Below are 19,643 nucleotides of genomic sequence, written 5' to 3'. Positions count from 1 at the left end.
TAGGTTTAAACATGAGAGGGGGAAAATTAACTTAGCGATTTCCAGGCACCAATACTTCCCATGTTTTAAAAAAATAGTTGCCGTCAGGAGAGGTGGGTGTAAGAGCAACATCTTGGAGTAATCAATCCAGGCACAGCAGGCAGAGAATTTATGAATACACACCACTTGCAGGCAGGTGTGACGTCTAAGTTGGCATCATGATTATCACAGACATCATAAGCCAAAGCACTTGTTTCTCCACTGTACTATTTTATAAACCCTATAAGTGGTGCAAATGGCCAATGAATCTGACTGCAAAAAATTTGAACTGCTGGCAACTGTCATTTGGGCCTGAATGGTTTGCAAATTACTGTAAACTTTTCCAAAATTTGGGAGCTTTCAACATAAATTTACATATTATGTCTACTGCAGCTAGAGGATAAATTCCAAAATATAGTTCCAGCTCTAATAGCTTAAAGAATCATTAGCAGTAAGCTCTGCATTGTATTTTGTTAATCCTTTTCAGTAAAACTTGTATATTGTTTGTTATCCTGACCTTCAAGTAATAGGAATCTTACCATTATTGTCAAAAATGACTCGCACACAGTCACGATCTTGATATGTAATGGGGCATTTGTATAATCCTCCTGTTACATTAGCTTTCTGGTTTGGAAGTCCTTTCGCTTTTGGAGCACCAACCAGTAACCTGTTCAAAATGGTATCAAAACGTTAGATGTGAGATAATAGACAGCACAAAGTAAATTTTTACCATGTTAGGCAGACCAAGGTAGAGATCTTTGCTTCAGGGGTCGGGATCTAGAATATTCACTTGCACAATGGCACTGAGCTGGCCTAAACAAGTGCTCGAGCTATTTATACTATCACCACACGGGAAAATTCAATCCATACTAGCTCCATAACAATCCTATTTGTCCCATCTCCTTCTTCATAGCTGCAACTTATTCTCTCTCTTCCACAGGGCCATCAACTCCCCTTTTTAAAAAAAAAATCTGTTTGCCATTCAAGAGTGGTAAGGCAGAATTGACATTAGCCAATTCACCTACCAGTTCGCCATCAAAACGTGGGATAAACTGGAGAACCTGGAGGAAAAATCACGCCATCACATACAGAATGTGCCACCTCTGCACAGAAAATATCCGAGGTCAGGGTTGAACCTGGACCGCTGGAGCTGAGGCAGCAGCGCTAACTCCTGTACCACCAAGCAAATGAGATCAGCATTCATTACAGGACAAATCCTAGTACTTTCTTGTTCTTGGCTGGTTTCTACAAGTATCTTGTTCTTTCCTAAGAGCCCAATCATCATATACTGGATAAATATTTGAAAAAAAAAGTACTTATTCCAAAGCTTTAACCTGGATATTATGTAAGATTGGAATACTCTGCAAGAGGATTCAATGGCTTTCCAACAAAAATAAATTTTTGTGGTGAATGTCAGCATCTTAGCCAAACCCCTCGAAAAAAACATTCAATAGGAAACAAAACCACAAAAATGTTGCTAAGCACCAGCAAATGAATCCAGTATGGTATTTATTAATCACTGTAAACATTAAGGAATTATATTAATTAAGAATTAAACACTACAGTCAGAAGAATACAAAGTTGAAAGTGAAGACAAAGCTTTTCTGACCATGCTTTTTTTCTTAAACTGGTTTATTCAACTTTCGGAGGGTACATATTGAATACTGTTACAATCGATTTTCTACTTTAGTGGAGTTGGATGCATTCTCAAAGCAAAGAACTGCTTAGTCCACAGTTGTCTTTCTTTCCTCTTTTTGTTATAAAGAACAGATACCAGCTTTCATCTCATGAAGCATGGTGTCAAACAGCAGTAGCTACAGGCCATTATTAGATGTCTGTGCATGACATAAATGATATCAGCAGCCATGAACTTGAACAAAAGATTTATGAGAAGCTTGAAAACTTCTGAGAAATAAAGTACAAAGATCCTTTCAGCGGCTAAAATGCAAGGGCTTCAGAACTTCATGACAATAGGAGAACAAATAAAGGCTCACTGTCTCCATCTGAGGCTTCCGCTTCAGATGCAATTTCCCCCTCCCTCATACCGCAGTTTTAAAGAGTCCCAAATAGTTTTCAGAATTAAAGAAACAAGCACGTGCACACTTAAAAGAATCACCACACAGTTCCAGGATTCTCACCCGTACTTCTGAAACTTTTCAAGAATACTTATCACCTTCACAAATGATGCCACACAAGAAGGAATCAAGTGAACTCGAATGTAGGCTCTGAACATCCATACAATTATCAATTTATTCTGCAGAAAACCAAAAAGCAAATGGCATAAAGGCAGCCTTTGCTAATATCCAGTCCAAAATTCAACTCTCCCAAATAACTTTAGATCTTCTTTCATCCATAGTGCTTTCCCAGTGCATGTGATGAATAAACTCTTCTTGGGCTTCCAGCTGGGTACTGGTATCGATTATAACCATCCTTGAAGATGGCAAAGTTTGTCATCGAAATGCCAGTTATAATCAATACCTGTACCCTGCTGGAAGCCCAAGAAGAGTTTATTCAACTCTTATACATGCTCAAGGGGCATTCCGTTCTTCCCGAGATGTAGCCGTCAAATGCCCCGGCCTGGGTACGATAAATAACTTAGGACAGATTTCAATGAGCAAGTCTAAATTTACTGGATTTTACTTGCTTCAGTTGACAAAACTAAGATCAGCTGAGACAACTGCTAATGAAAACTTTTTTTGACTAGTTTTGAATCAATCCAACTTAGAGTGTTTTTTAAAAACAATCATTCTGATGACAGAACACCATAATCATTGCGAGCATGAGGAGCCAAAAGGAAATTGTGATCATTATGGTCAAGTACTATGAGAAAGGTTTCTTAGAAGTGTGGCAGCCTCAATGGGCATTCTTTCAAATGCAATTAAAAAACAAATGAGGCAGACAGCACTTGAAGAAAACGTGCCCATAAATTAACCATGTCTCCCTTTCCCTTAGCATCTCTAAGCATATACTGTTACATACCCTGTGACTGTCACATGACCATGATGTAATTGAGTCTCTGCTGGGCATGATGTAATGGTCTTGTGATGGTGGAGTGATGTAATTTTCCCACCAGTGAGAGGTCATGTGATGGCCTGTTTCAATAAGTATAAAGGGGGAAAGCCTTGCTGTGACACAGGTCAGTTCGTGGTTTAATTCGTCAGTTACTCCGTTATGCTGTGTATTCGTCTCATAACGCAGTCTTGTTTTAAAGTGGAGTTTTACATTCTATTGTAATTTGTGCTGGCAGTTTTTAAAACCACTGCCGGTTTTGATTCTTACCTTTGTAGTCCAGTCAGAGTGTGAAGAATTTACCTAAGTACAGAAAACCTGAAAGATCGAGTAAAGTTGTTGTCATCGGTTTACTACAGGAGCGACCTTATTGAATCCTCGCTCAAGGAGGTAGTAACCTGCATCCGAGATCGTTCCTGCTGTAAAAGCAGAAAGGGCTGGATGCAGTGGTATTCACCAAGGAAAGATCAGTGCCATTAAGCCATTTTATTTCCTTCGTCGTAATTCCTTTGGGCAAGGCGTATTTCGGCTGAGATCAACAGTAACATCAAGTCGTCGAGGAATTCGTTACTTCAGAAAAGTCTCTCCTAATTGACTCTGTAAATCAGTTGGACTTTTGCATTTACCGCTTTAAGAACTGTCTTCGCATTTATCGCTTTAAGAACTGTTCGGGTTGCCGTATAGCAGTTAACTTCCGGTTAAAGCAGTCATTTGTTTTTTTATTGAGCAGGGTTTAATAAATGTTTTATTCATTTATAAAAAACCTGTCTCAATTCTATATTCACTGATGCCGTATCATGACAAGGCAGTCAACACAATCTACTAGAGTAAAGATATTGAAATTTCACTTTCCACCAGTCACTGTCAACGGATAGGAAAGCAGCAACTATGCTCATGTCAGTCATTCCAGGTTGTCACAGGCTACCGGTAAAGCCGATTCCTCAGCACTAGTGACCTGTGTTCAGTCCTCACCATGACTACTGCCTGCGAGGACTTTGTACCTTCTGCCTATCAAAGGGTTTCCTTTGGTGCTCTGATTTTCACCCACGTTCCAAAGACATGCAGATTGGTGGGTTAATTGGCCACTATAAATTAACTTAGTGTGAATAAATGGTGCAATTTGGGCAAAGCTACTGGGAATGCAAGAAGAATAAAATGGGATCAATGTACAACAGACACAAAAATGCTGGAGGAATTCAGCAAGTCAGGCAGCAATCCGTGGAAAGGAAGAGTCGACATTTCCGGCCAAGACCCTTCTTCAGAACTGGAAAGTAATGGTGGGGGGGTGGGGGGGGGGAGACCCCAGAATAAAAAGGTGGGGAAGGGGAAGGAGGACAGCTAGAAAGCAATAGGTGAAGCCAGGTGGGTCAGCAATCAAAACATCAACTGTTTTGTTCACTTCCACGAGTGCTGCCTGACCTGCAGAGGTCCTCCAGTATAGTGTGCTCCACCTTGGATTTTTAGCATCTGCAGAATTGTACATTTACGAGAGTACAATAGATGCTTGTTATTCTGTGTGGATTTGTGGCTTGAAAGATCAGATTCCCTCCTGAATGACACTCTGTCACCTGTGACATGTCGGAATTGTAGTGAGAGACGGGAAAATTAGCATTCAGCAAAATAACTCACCTTCAATCTTTATGCATAACCCTCAATCCCCATGTTAAAGTCAAATCTGAATAGAACTCGGCAGACCAGCTTCTTATAGTTGCCACAGTTTATCGCACACCCTCCTGAAGGAGGTTGAGACCCAGTTGTCGGAGGGAAGGCACATAAGTACTGCCACCATCTGACAAGTGGGCCTACTCCCTCAGGTTACAGCAGTATATTTACACATAGTAAGCCCCATACGTTACTGTTGCAAGATGTTATTTGAACTGGTACGCCCACCAAGTCTGTTGGTGGAAAACTTAGTTGAGTCTGCTAGATCAAGGCTTAATTACAGATAGAGGTGCTGTCCAGTCCTCATCAGTTATTCCCTTTGCTAGGACTTAATTACAGTCCTGTCCTTATTGGTGCGCCCTCCTCCCCTACTCAACCAAGGGTACAATGTCATCAATCGCTCAATGTCTCTCTGCAAGCCAGGGAGCCTGTCTTAGCTGACTGCTGAAGGCAGAGTTTACTTCAGTTCAAAAATTCCTATTAAGTCCCAATTATTCTTTTAGTCAGAGTTCAAAATGATTTTTTTTTCATATCCTCAGTTCCTCACCTATCCTGTTTACAAATCTATCATAGCCTTAAATATACAAGGGAGACTCTCCGCCACAGCACTCAAGTTCAAAAGACAACTTTCTGAGAGGAAAAGTTCTTTGACATCTCAGTCTTGAACTGATGCCTTTAATTCACAGCGGCTGGTTGAAATGAGGCAATCGATGTGTTTGCAAGCTGGAATGCAGCTCTTGCTGCTCGGCTCATTCTGGGATTTTTCTTTCCCCGCAATGGTCATCTCATATTGTAATCATGTATTGATTGCTTTCATACAACACACAGCAATACATCACAGTTCAGGCCCTTTGGCCCATAATATTGTGCCAACCGTTTAACCTATTCCAAAAATCAGTCTAACCCTTCCCCCCTCTCATAGCTCTCCCTCTCTTTCATCCAGGTGCCTTTTAAGAGCCTCTTAAATGTCTATAAAGGTACCTGCCTCCAACACCAGCCCTGGAAGTATGCTCCATGCACTCACCAGTCTGTGTGTAATAAAAACCAAACCTCTGACAACCCCCCCACCGTACATTTCTTCAATCTCCTTAAGATTGTGCCCCCCCTCTCGTATTCGCCATTTCAGCCTCGAGAGAAAAAGACTCTCTGGCTGTCCAACTCTATCCGTGCTCATCTTGTACACCTCTATTAAGTCACCTCTCATCCTCCTTTGCTCCAAATGCTTCAACATCCTTTCTACAATGAGGTAACCAGAACTCAACATATTACTCAACGGTAGGGTTACCTCATAGCTCTTCAGCTCAATCTGCTGAATAATGAAGGCCAACAACCCATTACACCTTCTTAGCCTCCCTATTAACTTGTGTGGCAACTTTGAGGGTATGGACCCGAAGATCCCTCTGCTCCTTCACAGTGCTAAGAATCCTGCCAGTAATCCCGTATTCTGCCTTCAGGGTCAACGTTCCAAAGTGAATCGCTTCAACAATGGAGGACAAGTCATGGGTATGCACAAAGCAGAAGTTGATAAGTTCTTGATGAGTAAGGGTGTCAAAGGTCACAGGGAGAAGGGGAATGGGGTTGAGAGGGTTAATAAGTCAGCCATGATCGAATGGTGGAGTAGATTCAATGGCTCAAATGGCCTAATTCTGCTCCTTTATCTAATAGTCTTTTGGTCATTATTCTGGATTGAACACCATCTACCATCTCAGTCCAGCTCTACATCTTGTCAATGTCCCATTAGAACCTACGACAACCTTTTATACCGTCCACAACCCCACCAACCTTCATATCACCTGTAAACTAAATGGGAAGTCTTCCATCGTTCTCATTCAAGTTTTCTTCAATTTCCTGTGCACTGGGGAGATGCAAGGTACAAAGAATGAAGGCTTCTGCTGGATGATAGGACATGATGGGCAGTACAAAGATTCTGTATTGTCCCATCACAGGAATCATCCTTTCAGAACTTCAACTATTTAGCTCCCCAAGGAATTTTGTATGTACTTCAATACAATTTTCCATTGTTCTCAATGCCAAATGTGTTTAGTACTGATCTACTCAACCTTAACTAGAAGGGCAACTCCTCCATAACTGGAATCATTCTAGTGAACAGGTAGAGAAATGATAGCACCAGTTCCACAATTGTTGTGTCCAAAGAACTGACTCACAAATTCATTATGACTATTGCCTGAAATAGTAAGAGGTTACAGGATCTCATCCTTGTAGTGATCACACAATTGAACATTAAGGGAGGAAAGGCCTATATGTGGCTACCTGTACTTTAATAATGAGGCCCAATATAAACTTGAGGAACACTTCATCGGGCACATCGCAGCCTTCAGGACTCAATATTGGATTCTTCAACCTAAGTAACTTGCTCTTTCTTTCAGACTGTGGCAGAACTGACCATTTCTGCCAGTCATTCATCTGTTTAAAAAAAGAAACCCTCTGACACTAAAACATTTCCAAGATGCTGCCTGACCCATTGAGAGTTTCTAGAATTTTCTATTTTTACTTCTGATTTCTAGCATTTGCACTTTCTTTTTTCATGCTTTCCCCTTCGGAACGTGATGGTTGCCGAGTCGGGAGCAATAGCTCGGTCTAATATAGTCATTGAGAAAAGTGCACAGGCCAGAGACCTTTTCAACTGGTTCCAGATGCCTGAAGGAAGAGTATGAATGAACTAGCTTTAGCAAACATGACATCAGAAACTAATCGTATTAATCTTTCTGGAGGTCAAAAACATGTTACTTTCTGGAGTTCTTGTTACTTTCATTCCCACTGGCAATGCAGAGGCAGCAAACAGCTAATTTTTTTTGCTTGATTATACTATAGATCACCGTGTTAACTTCCCACTTCCAACCAACAACAGTAAAATCTTTGTATTAATTCAGACCTCTACGTCCATAACAGACAACAAGTGGGTTGTTCTCAATAATGCCTGTGAAATTCTGCAGGTCGACGAATACCATCAATTGTGCCTATGTGCAAAAATCTATTGTATTGTACTATTTCTGAGGACAAAGTATGAATTTGTGCTCCTTTATTAAAACCAAGCCTCAATTAGGTTCAAAAGTGATTCGGCTAATTTTAAGGCAGTAATGCTTATCACAATAAGATCTGCTGCTGTATTTTATTTAGCTGTTGTGTTTCCAGGCTTCAAACCTATGAAGGTTTTGTGTTTCCTTCATAGACTTCCCTTTTACAGTATCTACTTCATCATCAGTATTGTGGTTTTTTATATAAAAAACCTCCAGCTTCTGGATACAGTATTTATCTGTAACTGTTCTAAGCTCTTGCAGAACCCATAGCACATCAATATTACTATTGAAGGCATCATCTCTTTGTAGCTACATGTTTAGCAGCTGTACAAAAGTCAATGATAAATATAAATGGTAGAATTAAAGAAACTGCTGCAGTAAGCAGTTTGCAATTTTTTTTCAAAAAACAAAAAAAAAATTCCTTGGTTTAATTGTTTTTGAACTAATATGCAGAAGCCTCTGTGTCTAGATTAGGAAATGAAGGAAAAAAATGCCTGCAGTGTCCAGTGTTGAGCAATAGCCGGCACTTTCTGTGAAAGAATACATGCAAAATACATAGAAATTGCAGCAGGTACACAAGACCCTGTTGGTCCAATTAATTCATTTGTCCTCTCCTCTGCACTCAAGCAAGCAGTTCTAAATCACATTAACCAATAATCCAGGCTGTGTTGCTCCAGATCTAGAAATTTAACTGCCTGGTACAACATTTTACTTCCCTACTGGATGGAATTCAACACAACTTCTCATTTCAGGTCCTGACACTTGCTTTGGGCCACTGGACACATCTGGTGATGTGAACAGGTGTGTGATGCATGTATGATGGTGCTTACACGATGTATGTGATCTAAAAACAGCATTTGCTTCAGAAAGTGAACTGAGCTTTAATCAAAGGCTTGAAGCCTGCGAGAGGATCAGCTAAAGGGTTAAACAGTGAGCATCTTCGGTTCAGAATGTGCTCTAGTACAGTGATTGTTCTAGAGATTGCTCACACAATGCTCCAGTTAGCCAATGGCTTTAGTCCTCCAATTGTCATTCCCAGCAACCTTATTCCAGCCCAGTCCCTCTCTGGATGTCTTTGCTGACCACATGAAAACCTCACTCCACAGCCTAATCATTCACTCCCCCTGGTCAATCTTGCTTACATTTTTTAAATCTTTCCTTATAGCTGAATTTTCAGACAGCTTCCATGTGAATCTGGGTTATACACTCTGTAGATCCCAATACAAAGAACAGCTGACACTAATAAAGGTTCATTGGATAGCTCATCCCAAACCACTCATGAAACTTTTATGTTAAAAGGTAGCCAATTAAATAAGGTCCTCAAGGTGACCCAGCATTCAAATTGTACTTCAGTTTGAATCATTTGTTCCAAGATACATGGTAATATAGAATCAGATCATTAACATTGCAAAATATTTTTCCATTTACCCACATTAAAAGTAGAAAGCCCACAGTCCCTGAACTGTTGTTAGATAAAAACTGGTTAAGGTCCTTTGCAATGGCTTCCCTTCCCACAGGACAACTGAAATTCCTTTCTATGGTTACTGTGGAGAGGCACAAACGGTATGTTTGCACACACCCGTGAAAATGTCACCTTTGGAAGTGTCACTACCTCATGAGAGAAAGTTGATCATCAGCAAGGAAGACTCAAGCCTCTTTTAAAACTACTTTTTTATTCATTCCAAAGTCCATTTTGAAGATACGCACAGCCTCTTCTTGTGCAGGATATTGCGGGGAACATTTAGCTTGTAGCGGTGTGCTACATGCAGCACTAAAATTACGACACGGAGTCGGTAACTGCAGTCGAAGAAAAAAACTTTATTCGAAATCCCCAGCCTCACTTTTAAGCCTCCCTCAACCTGCCCCCCGTGGCGCAGAGGCTCCAAAGCTCTGTGCTCGCAAATCCCCGTAGGCTATCTCCCTTAGCTGGAAAGCTGGCTAATTGTGAGCTGGTTCGGATGTGCCAGGAAATGGGTCGCCACATAACCCCCACTCCAGAACCGGCGATACACCCCCCAATGTCCACAGTCTGGGCCGGAACCTGCTTGGGAGGTCGGCCTCTGCGCCGAGGTGCCAGAAACTCGACTGGTTGCGCCAGGTCCACGTGGGCAGGTTTGAGTCGGTCCACCGTGAAAACCTCCTCTTTCCCCTCAACGTCCAGCACGAACGTGGACCCGTTGTTCCGGAGCACCGTAAACGGCCCCTCGTAGGGCCGCTGCAGCGGTGGCCGATGCCCGCCCCTTCGTACAAACACAAACTTACAGTTCTGCAGGTCTTTGGGTACGCAGGTCAGGTTCCGCCTGTGCTGTGAAGTGGGTATGGGGGCCAGGTTACCGAGCTTCTCGCGTAGTCTGCCCAGGACTGCTGCGGGATCTTCCTCTTGCCCCCGTGGGGCTGGTAGGAACTCCCCGGGGACGACCAGGGGCGCGCCATATACCAACTCTGCCGACGAGGCGTGCAGGTCGTCTTTGGGTGCTGTGCGGATGCCGAGTAGGACCCAGGGAAGCTCGTCCGCCCAGTTGGCTCCTCGTAGGTGGGCCATGAGGGCCGACTTCAGGTGACGGTGGAAACGCTCCACTAGCCCGTTCTACTGTGGGTGGTAGGCAGTTGTGTGGTGCAGCTGAGTCCCCAAAAGGCTGGCCATAGCTGACCACAGGCTGGAGGTGAACTGGGCGCCTCTGTCGGAGGTAATGTGGGCCGGCACACCAAAGCGAGATATCCAGGTGGCGATCAGGGCTCGGGCACAAGATTCGGAGGTGGTGTCAGTGAGCGGGACTGTCTCTGGCCATCTTGTGAACCGGTCCACGACAGTCAGGAGGTGCCGCGCTCCGCGCGACACTGGCAGGGGGCCCACGATATCCACATGAATGTGGTCTAAACGCCGGTGGGCGGGATGGAACTGCTGCGGTGGGGCTTTGGTGTGCCGCTGCACCTTGGCTGTCTGGCAGTGCATGCACGTTCTGGCCCATTCACTGACCTATTTGCGGAGTCCGTGCCAAACGAACCTGCTGGAAACCATCGGACAGTTGTCCGGATGGAGGGATGCGCCAAGTTATGAATGGATCGAAAACATGGCGCCGCCAGGCTGTCGGGACGACGGGACGGGGCTGGCCGGTGGCAATGTCACAGAGTAGGGTCCTCTCACCTGGGCCTATGGGGAGGTCCTGGAGCTGCAAACCGGAGACTGCGGTTCTGTAACTCGGAATCTCCTCATCTGCCTGCTGTGCCTCTGCCAGTGCCTCAAAGTCTACCCCTTCGGAAAGGGCATGAACGGTAGGGCAAGAGAGCGCATCCGCCACGACATTGTCCTTACCCGAGGCGTGCCGGACATCCGTCGTGTATTCAGAGATGTAGGACAGGTGGCGTTGCTGGCGGGACAACCAGGGGTCGGACACTTTCGTAAACGCAAAGGTAAGCGGTTTGTGGTCTGTGAACGCGGTGAAGGGCCGACCTTCTAGGAAGTACCTGAAATGCCGGATTGCCAGGTAGAGCGCCAACAGTTCCCGGTGGAAAGCACTGTACTTGAGCTCGGGTAGTCGCAGGTGTTTGCTGAAAAACGCCAGGGGTTGCCAGTGACCTGCGATGAGTTGCTCCAGCACCCCACCGACTGCTGTGTTAGATGCGTCCACTGTGAGGGCGGTAGGGGCGTCCATTCTGGGATGTACTAGCATTGCGGCGTTCGCCAAAGCTTCCTTTGTTTGAAGCGGCGGACTCCTCGTCCCGACATCAGGGCGAACAGGGGGCGCATGATCCGGGCAGCTGAAGGGAGGAAGCGGTGGTAGAAATTGACCATACCTACGAATTCCTGAAGGCCTTTGATCGTGGTGGGTCGGGGGAAGTGGCGGACCGCATCTACCTTAGCGGGCAGAGGGGTTGCCCCGTCTTTAGTAATCCTATGGCCCAGGAAGTCAATGGTATCGAGTCCGAACTGGCATTTGGCGGGGTTGATTGTAAGACCGTACTCACTCAGTCGGGCGCAGAGTTGACGGTGGTGGGACAAATGCTCCTGACGACTGCTGCTGGCTATGAGGATGTCGTCCAAATAGATGAATGCGAAATCCAGGTCCCGTCCCACTGCGTCCATTAACCGCTGGAACGTCTGTGCGGCACTCTTCAGGCCGAACGGCATGCGGAGGAACTCGAAAAGGCCAAACGGGGTGATGAGAGCCTTTTTGGGGACGTCGTCAGGATGCATCGGGATTTGATGGTACCCTCGGACGAGGTCTACCTTGGAGAAGATCCGTGCGCCGTGCAGGTTTGCTGCAAAGTCCTGAATGTGCGGCACAGGGTAGCAGTCCGGTGTTGCAGCCTCGTTCAGCCTGCGGTTGTCACCGCACAGTCTCCAGCCTCCCGTCGCTTTGGGCACCATGTGCAGGGGGGTGGCCCATGGGCTGTCGGACCGCCGGATGATCCCCAATTCCTCCATCCTCTTGAACTCCTCCTTCGCCAGTCGGAGCTTGTCCGGGGGAAGCTGCCGAGCGCGGGCGTGGAGGGGTGGTCCCTGGGTCAGGATGTGGTGCTGTATGCCGTGTCGGGGCATGGCCACTGTGAACTGCGGTGCCAGAACCAATGGGAAATCCGCCAGGACCCTGGTGAAGTCGTTGTCGGACAGCGTGATGGAGCCGAGGTGAGGGGCTGGCAACTGGGCTGCACCCAGGGAGAATGTCTGAAAGGTCTCGGCGTGTACCAGTCTCTTCCTGGGCATGTCGACCAGTAGGCTGTGAGCCCGCAAAAAATCCGCACCCGAAGCGGTTGGGCTACGGCGGCCAGTGTAAAGTCCCACGTGAACTGGCTGGAGCCGAACTGTAGCTGCACCTGACGGGTGCCATAGGTCCTTACTGTGCTGCCGTTCATGGCCCTCAGGGGGGGACCCGGTGCCCTGCTGCGGGTGTCGTAACTCGTCGAAGTTACTCGTTGATCTCGGCACCAGTGTCGACCAAAAACCGGCGTCCCGACCTTCTGTCCCACACATACAGGAGGCTATCCCGATGGCCAGCCGCCGTAGCCATCAGCGGCGGCTGGCCCTAGCGTTTTCCGGGAACTTGCAGGGCAGGCGACAACAGCGGGCTTCTGCGCCCCACCGCTGGTGGTAGAAGCACCAGTGTTCGTTGGGCCCCCCACCCCTGCCCCTGGGGTTGGCGGGCTCTGCGGCCGGGCCTGGACTGGTTTGCTGCTGGGAGCGGGGCTGGGTGATCTGTGCAATGGACCTTTTTGGTGTTCCACAGCAAGTCCGCCCGGGCTGCCACCTTCCGGGGGCCACTGAAATCCGCGTCGGACAGCAGCAGGCGTATGTCCTCGGGCAGCTGCTCCAGGAATGCCTGCTCAAACATGAGGCAGGGTGTGTGTCCGTCGGCCAGAGACAACATCTCATTCATTAAAGGCGATGGAGGTCTGTCGCCCAAGCCATCCTGGTGCAGTAAACGGGCAGCCCGCTCGCGCCGTGAGAGTCCGAAAGTCCTGAGGAGCAGGGCTTTGAATTCCGTGTACTTGCCGTCTGCCGGGGGCGACTGTACGAACTCTGCGACCTGGGCCGCTGTGTCCTGGTCGAGGGAGCTCACCACGTAGTAGTAGCGAGTGTCTTCTGAGGTGATCTGGCGAACGTGGAATTGGGCTTTGGCTTGCTGGAACCATAGGTTCGGTCACTGTGTCCAGAAACCCGGCAGTTTCAACGAAACCGCATGGTCCAAAAATCGTTTGGACCGTCAGGGTCACCAATTGTAGCGGTGTGCTACACGCAGCGCTAAAATTATGACATGGAGTCGGTAACTGCAGTTGAAGGAAAAACTATTCGAAATCCCCAGCCTCATTCTTAAGCCTCACTCAACCTGCCCCCTGTGGCGCAGAAGCTCCAAAGCTCTGTGCTCGCAAACCCCCGTAGGCTATCTCCCTTAGCCGGAGTGCTGGCTAATTGTGAGCCGGTTCGGATGTGCCAGGAAATGGGTCGCCACAAGCTTCTTAGAGTGAGTTAGTGGATTTTGTAGCAGATGTGGGGTTAAATTCACATAAACCAATCCATAAGCAAACATCAAAAATGCTGCAGACCTGAAACATATCGAAAATGTTGGAAATGTCCAAAAAGCAACATTTGTATAAAAAGGCATCAGAAGATTCAGATTCAGTTTATTGTTATTTAGAAACCACAAATGCAATGCAGTTAAAAAATAAGACAACGTTCCTCCAGAATGTTATCACAAAAGCACATGACAAAACAGACTACACTAGAAAATCCACATAATGTTTGGCAATCCCCAGTCCAGAGTCCAGAGAGGCTGCTGCGTATTAATATCGCGCTACCGTCTTAGCGCGTTCCCTGGAAAGGAGCTCCAAATCCACCAGACAAACAAGACCAAAATCTAAAGCTACAAGACCTGCACAAAACCACATAGTTACAACAGTGCAAACAATAGCATAATTGATAAAAAAAACAGACCATGAGCATAATAAAAATAGTCCAAAGATGTTAAAGGACTACAAGTTCAAAAGAAATCATCACACAGTTTCCACAAGTCCCCAGGGTCCCGACAGACTCGCACCGCCATCTTGGAAAAGAGGACCAAACAGATTAACTCTGTTTTCTCCTTTCAAGCACCCTGCAGGATCTGCCGAGTGTTCTTAAATTTTTTGTTTCTGTTGAAGGCGAATCCAAACCTGCGAATTTCCATATTTAAAATGGGTATGCTGGACTTTGATCATGAAATCCCCTCTGGCAGGCAGGCTGTTAAGTACGTTCAAACTACTAATCAAGAACAGACCAAGAACTGTTTGTGAATTCATGCATGTTTTTTTTGAGCATCCTACAGACATCAGTGAAACCAAAGCAACCAATTTATTATGACCCAGAGTGGGTTGTGCAGTAACTTTAAGAGGAGCTTTTATAATGTTCTTTCCTTCAGAAAATCTGTAAAAAGTTTGAGAGAACTGATTATAATTTTGTGAACTCTGTTGTTCAGTTTGGAAGTTCCCGAACCTCACAATTGCTTACTGCAGTTACCAGATCTTCACAATGGTCATTTTCTGCAGGAGCAGTGGAACCCGAAGAAGTGTGGTGGAGGTTCTGTATCAAAAGCAGGCTGCTTTCAGAGGGGCTCAGAACTGGTGTGTAATTTCAGGAACTCCTTTGGTGTATATTGGGCACATCAGTTTCTCGTACACAGTCAGTCGTTGTTCCTCTCTACAGTCAGTTGTGGTGATTCGGGCAGCAATCTTGCTGTTTCTTTAGCATCCATTTGTTTTTCTTTAGGAGGCCACGTTGCTAGCTCAATGCTCAGCCCAGCACGGATGGAAAGCGTGCAAAGAACTGGCTGGATTCGAACCCAGGACCACTCGCCTGAAATCCAGTGTGGATGCCACTACAGCTCCGGCCAGCTATGTGGTTACTATACTGTTTGAAAAGATTCTGTCATAGCACATGGTGGCAGATGTTCACTACCTCCTGAATCTAACAAACACACTTTAACATTGTCTCCAATTTTTACACTTCAAAGCTTGGCTGGGAACGGTTGTAGGTTCTTACAGATGGCCACTTAAGTGGATCAGACAGATGACAGCAGTCTGGTCTGCTAATGGTGAGGCCAGGTCAAAAGAATTGGTGCTCAGGTTCCAGACTCAAGCTACAGGTTCAGAGTGTAGCATGTCACACACCACTCAACCTGCTATATGCAAACCAGCCAAATGATAGGTGAAAATGAACTTTGCCCACTCTGAGACATTAGCAAATACACATTGTCAAGGCCCTTCACGATGGTGGCATTCTGGTGAAAAGCAGTGAGATTGAACTCAAGGGCAAAGATGGTGCTGAGAGTTCTGAAGGAGCAATCTATTTTGTCGCAAGAAATGTCCTCAAATCTACATGACTCATTTAGCTATCAAAAAAATGCCACCACCATCCAAGTGGGGAAAACTCATTTGTCATGACTAGTTCCACCCACATAGACCAGTCAGTCATTATACATAGTCCAGGTACCCTCCTGTCTGTTGTCAGTACATGATCGCTTTATTCTAAGCAAATTAAAAATCTACGTGACATTCCAATGTCGCTGTAAGGAGTCTGTACGTCCACCCAAGGGATGTGTGGATTTCCTCTGGGTGCTCCAGTTTCCTCCCACGGTCCAAAGACGTACTGGTTGGTAGGTTAACAGGTCATTGTAAATTGTCCCGTGATTGGTCTAGGGTTGCTGGTGCAGCACAATTCAAGGGCCAAAACAACCAACTTTGAGAAAACCAATTCCATAGACCAAAACCTGGCATCAATCCCCTTCTAATTTAAACTGGAAAATAGAAGCTTAAGACTCTAACTTTGAATGAAACACCTATTTGCAAAGATTTGTGTGACTAGTAAAATAAAATCCTCTTTAACAGTGTAGTCCCCATGGCTTCAGCAGAGTCACAGCTACCCAGTTATTTCCTGCTATCTGAGATTACAAAGCCCACGAAAGGCACCTCAATATCCTGTTCCAATACTTAACTGTGTTCCCCCCTCTCCTGTTGATACCCAACATGCTGTCTGGTTCCAACATTTCGTTTTCATTTCTTGATTGTCACTTCTCATGGTCTTCCTGCACATCTTTTTCTGAAATGTTATGATTCCATACAAGAACTATGTGACAACACTGGTGCCAAGCTATATCGGCGCTTGCCCTTCCCTTGGACTACATCAGTGATGTGGAGAACAGGAACCCACTGCACAGGCAACAGGCGCTTCTTCAAACCCTCCTACCCAGGCTTGCGCCCTGGAGAGGACACAGGCCACTAGAGGCACAAATCCCTGATTCCCTGGGATCAACAGCTGCCTCCTACAACTATGCAAGAATCTCCATCAACAGAATTGCCGGCCGCTGAGATGGGAAAAGGATGAAGCAGTGTTCAAAGTAATTTTTTAAAAATTAAAGCACATATATACAACCATGAGGTTCATTTTCCTGCAGGCATACTTGGCAAATCTATCAAATACAGGTGTGTCCCTCCCTTACAAAGGTAGAGCATTCCTATGAAACCTTTCTTAAGCCGAAATGGCATAAAGCAAAGAACTATTAATTTATATGGGAAAAATCTTCGTAAAAGCCAAAATCCTCTTTGTAATGTGAAAACAGGTTACTAATGTAGGTCTTTTGTAAAAGCGAAGTGGTGTAAAGCAAACATTCGTAAAGCGGGTGTATCCAGAGATACCGGCCACGTGATAGACGCACTGCCACCTGGCTGGTTGGAGGACACACCACACGCCAATGAACATTTGGTCCCTCCCAACTAATCAATGCACACCTAAATTATTGGTCACCTTATTTGGATTATCTCACCCAGCCACATGCTATAAAAGGTGAGAGTTGTGCCTGGCTCGCTCTCTCTTACAGACCACTTTATTAAAGGTAAGTGTATTGATTTATGTTTGGGAAGGTCTATTGTTTGTCCTGGTAAGGGAGCCGCAGCTATCCAAGGTCAGGGGGGATAGCTGTTGTAGTGCTTTTCCCTTGTTCTTTGTTTGTGTAACTGCACCCTGTCCCCACACCGCTTCCTGTGTATTGTAGTTGCTTGTGTTGACCCGACTTCCCCTTGTAAATAAATTCCTTATTATTAAAACTGTGTGTGTCCAGGCCTCTACTGTTGAGACTCAAAGAATCAGTTATTTTCCATCACAACAGCAGGGGACACCTGTAGTAACTACAACAGGATCAATGAAAACTCATCCGGAGTGTACAAGACAACAAACTGTGTAAATGTAAATATAAATCAATAGCAATGAATAACGAGAACATGAGAAGATAGAGAGCCTTTACATTGAAAGCATTGGTTGTGGGAACATCTCAATGGATGGGTAAGTGAGTTGAGTGTTCAGACTTAGAAAAAGTTGATGTTTACAAATATTATGGAACAAACAAGCTTAGATTAGTGTACTTACAATAAATAACAAGGGACCACCCACTTACTGGAGGCACAATTCAATAATTCCACGGAATGGATGGCATTGTGAAAAAGGCAATTGGTGCTGCTACACACAACTCTAGAAACATGGGATTGATCTGAATCTTGGATGCTGTTTGTGTGCAGAATTTGCAACTCTCTTCTGTGATTGGAACTTCCATCAAACAGCTCAAACACATATTTAAGGTTAATTGTCTAATAGATCTGAAAGAATGCTGCACGGAGAAGCTTTCGTGACGGACACTGGTGTGGGTTAAGGTCTTTTTGCGGAAGCTGGGAGAAGATGGGAGGGGAGACTGTCAACCCGAAATTATTAACCTGCTCAGTTAAGGAAAAACACTAGAGACACGAAATTACCTCTGAAATGGTTTTTATTCAGAGAGGAGTTCGCAGCCCCATGCACTTCGGGCGTGAGGTAGCCAACTCCCAATTTGTCGGTTTACAAAGGTCATACTTATACCCAAAAGCAGGGTACTACATTCACAAATATGGTTACCGATTCAAATTCATCAATTGATTGGCTATTGCATAGCTAAGCACGCAAAATACTCTGAATAAGCATAGATGCAAGCGTAATACTCGGAATGGGTATGGACGCAAGCAAAACACTCAAAATAGGAAAATGGCTCAAAATACTTTGCCAAACACATTGTCTTGTGGTCGCAGATTCCCTTTTCTTTGTGGTTGCCACTTGCTATCTGGAATCTTATCTTATCTACTTCCCCAATAACGTATCCTCCCCCCTGGTCCTGTCTACATATTTTGCTACTCTTGCCCCTTGCCCACCCCTTCTACACGTACCCCTTACCCTGTTCACATTCTCAAGACGGCCGAGGAGGCCATCAAGGAGGAAGGATTAATACACCCATTTGTCCAAGATGAATTTCAAGCGACATTCAGAAGGTGGTGTGTGCTTTCACACAGACCGTGGGCTTAGTGTGCGAGTTAAAGACAACTTCAAGATGAGCTCCAACTTTATGTGCCAATTTGGACTGGGTTAACTATAATTGGCCTCCTATTTTTTTTTCTTTTTCCTACTAACTGTTCGATAAAGCTGAAATTTGTAAATATACTTTCTTTATAACTGCAAGCAGTGTACGATCTGTTATTTCTTGCTGACAGCTAACAGCGTGGGGGCAGAATTTACACATTATTCGCACAGACCAGGGTTCTGATGGCCGAGGCAATCCAACTACCCGGTTTCGGTGGGACCCGAGGCGTTCGGAGTTTGAGAAAGGCGGTTTTCTCACCGCTGAGAAACCACCGCTGTAGCGAGGGGCAAAACAGCCACATCTCTAGAGACACCTGGTAGGAAGGGGTTTCACTAGTAAATGACTAAGAGAATCAGAAAGGGAGTTGGCAAACATGTGAGAGAGAATCAGCTGCATGTTCCCAGGAAATAGGACTAATAGGAATTACCCCCCCACCCCCCAGGAGCTTGAATGGATCCAGTGGTTTTCTGCGTTTTTACAAGTTCAAGTATACAAGTATAGACTAGGCTGCAAGAAATTCCTAAACTTTTGCTCTGCTGCACCTTTTGGCAACAAAACAGAGCAAATTCTCAGCCTACTGCATAAGCCACCACACATGACCAGTGCTCAGTAATGTAATATCCCAGTAGGTGTTTCTTGCAAGATTCAACTAATAAATCTGGATATTTAAAGAACTTAATTCATACAACTGATGAAAATTTAAGTTACAGTAGAAATGAAAAATATTAAAAACCATGCAAACTAATAATGACTGTAACTTATAAAGCAAGTATTTGGCTATTTTCACAATAATGCTGTGTTTGAAAAGAAAATGGAAAGGAAACAGTAATATTTTTATCAGCTTTTAATAAATGAGGGGCAAGAATCTTGTCCTCAATCATAAAGATCAGAAGAAACACAACTTACTGCCTTAAATATTAAGTAATTTATTTACTGAATTCAAACATTTGCTTTCCTTGCCCAGCCGGCAATTGGCTCTATTGCACACAACTTGTCTGCTACGGTGCTT

At 45.1% G+C, this 19,643-nt stretch overlaps 1 protein-coding gene across 4 annotated transcripts in view; it reads right to left on the bottom strand.

Annotated features, from left to right (window-relative positions):
- LOC132392584 (integrin alpha-6-like) overlaps window positions 1-19,643 on the bottom strand; it is a 100,677-nt gene that overhangs the window by 63,062 nt on the left and 17,972 nt on the right. For all 4 annotated transcript variants that reach the window (XM_059966652.1, XM_059966653.1, XM_059966654.1 and 1 more), the window contains exon 2: window positions 558-685. In XM_059966652.1, the coding sequence (XP_059822635.1) occupies window positions 558-685 (128 nt within the window). The remainder of the gene's footprint in view (window positions 1-557; window positions 686-19,643) is intronic.

This window comes from Hypanus sabinus, chromosome 4 (genome assembly GCF_030144855.1).
Source record: "Hypanus sabinus isolate sHypSab1 chromosome 4, sHypSab1.hap1, whole genome shotgun sequence".
Taxonomy (NCBI): domain Eukaryota; kingdom Metazoa; phylum Chordata; class Chondrichthyes; order Myliobatiformes; family Dasyatidae; genus Hypanus; species Hypanus sabinus.
Note: the sequence above shows the minus strand (reverse complement) of the source record. Positions and strands in the feature narration are given on the sequence as shown.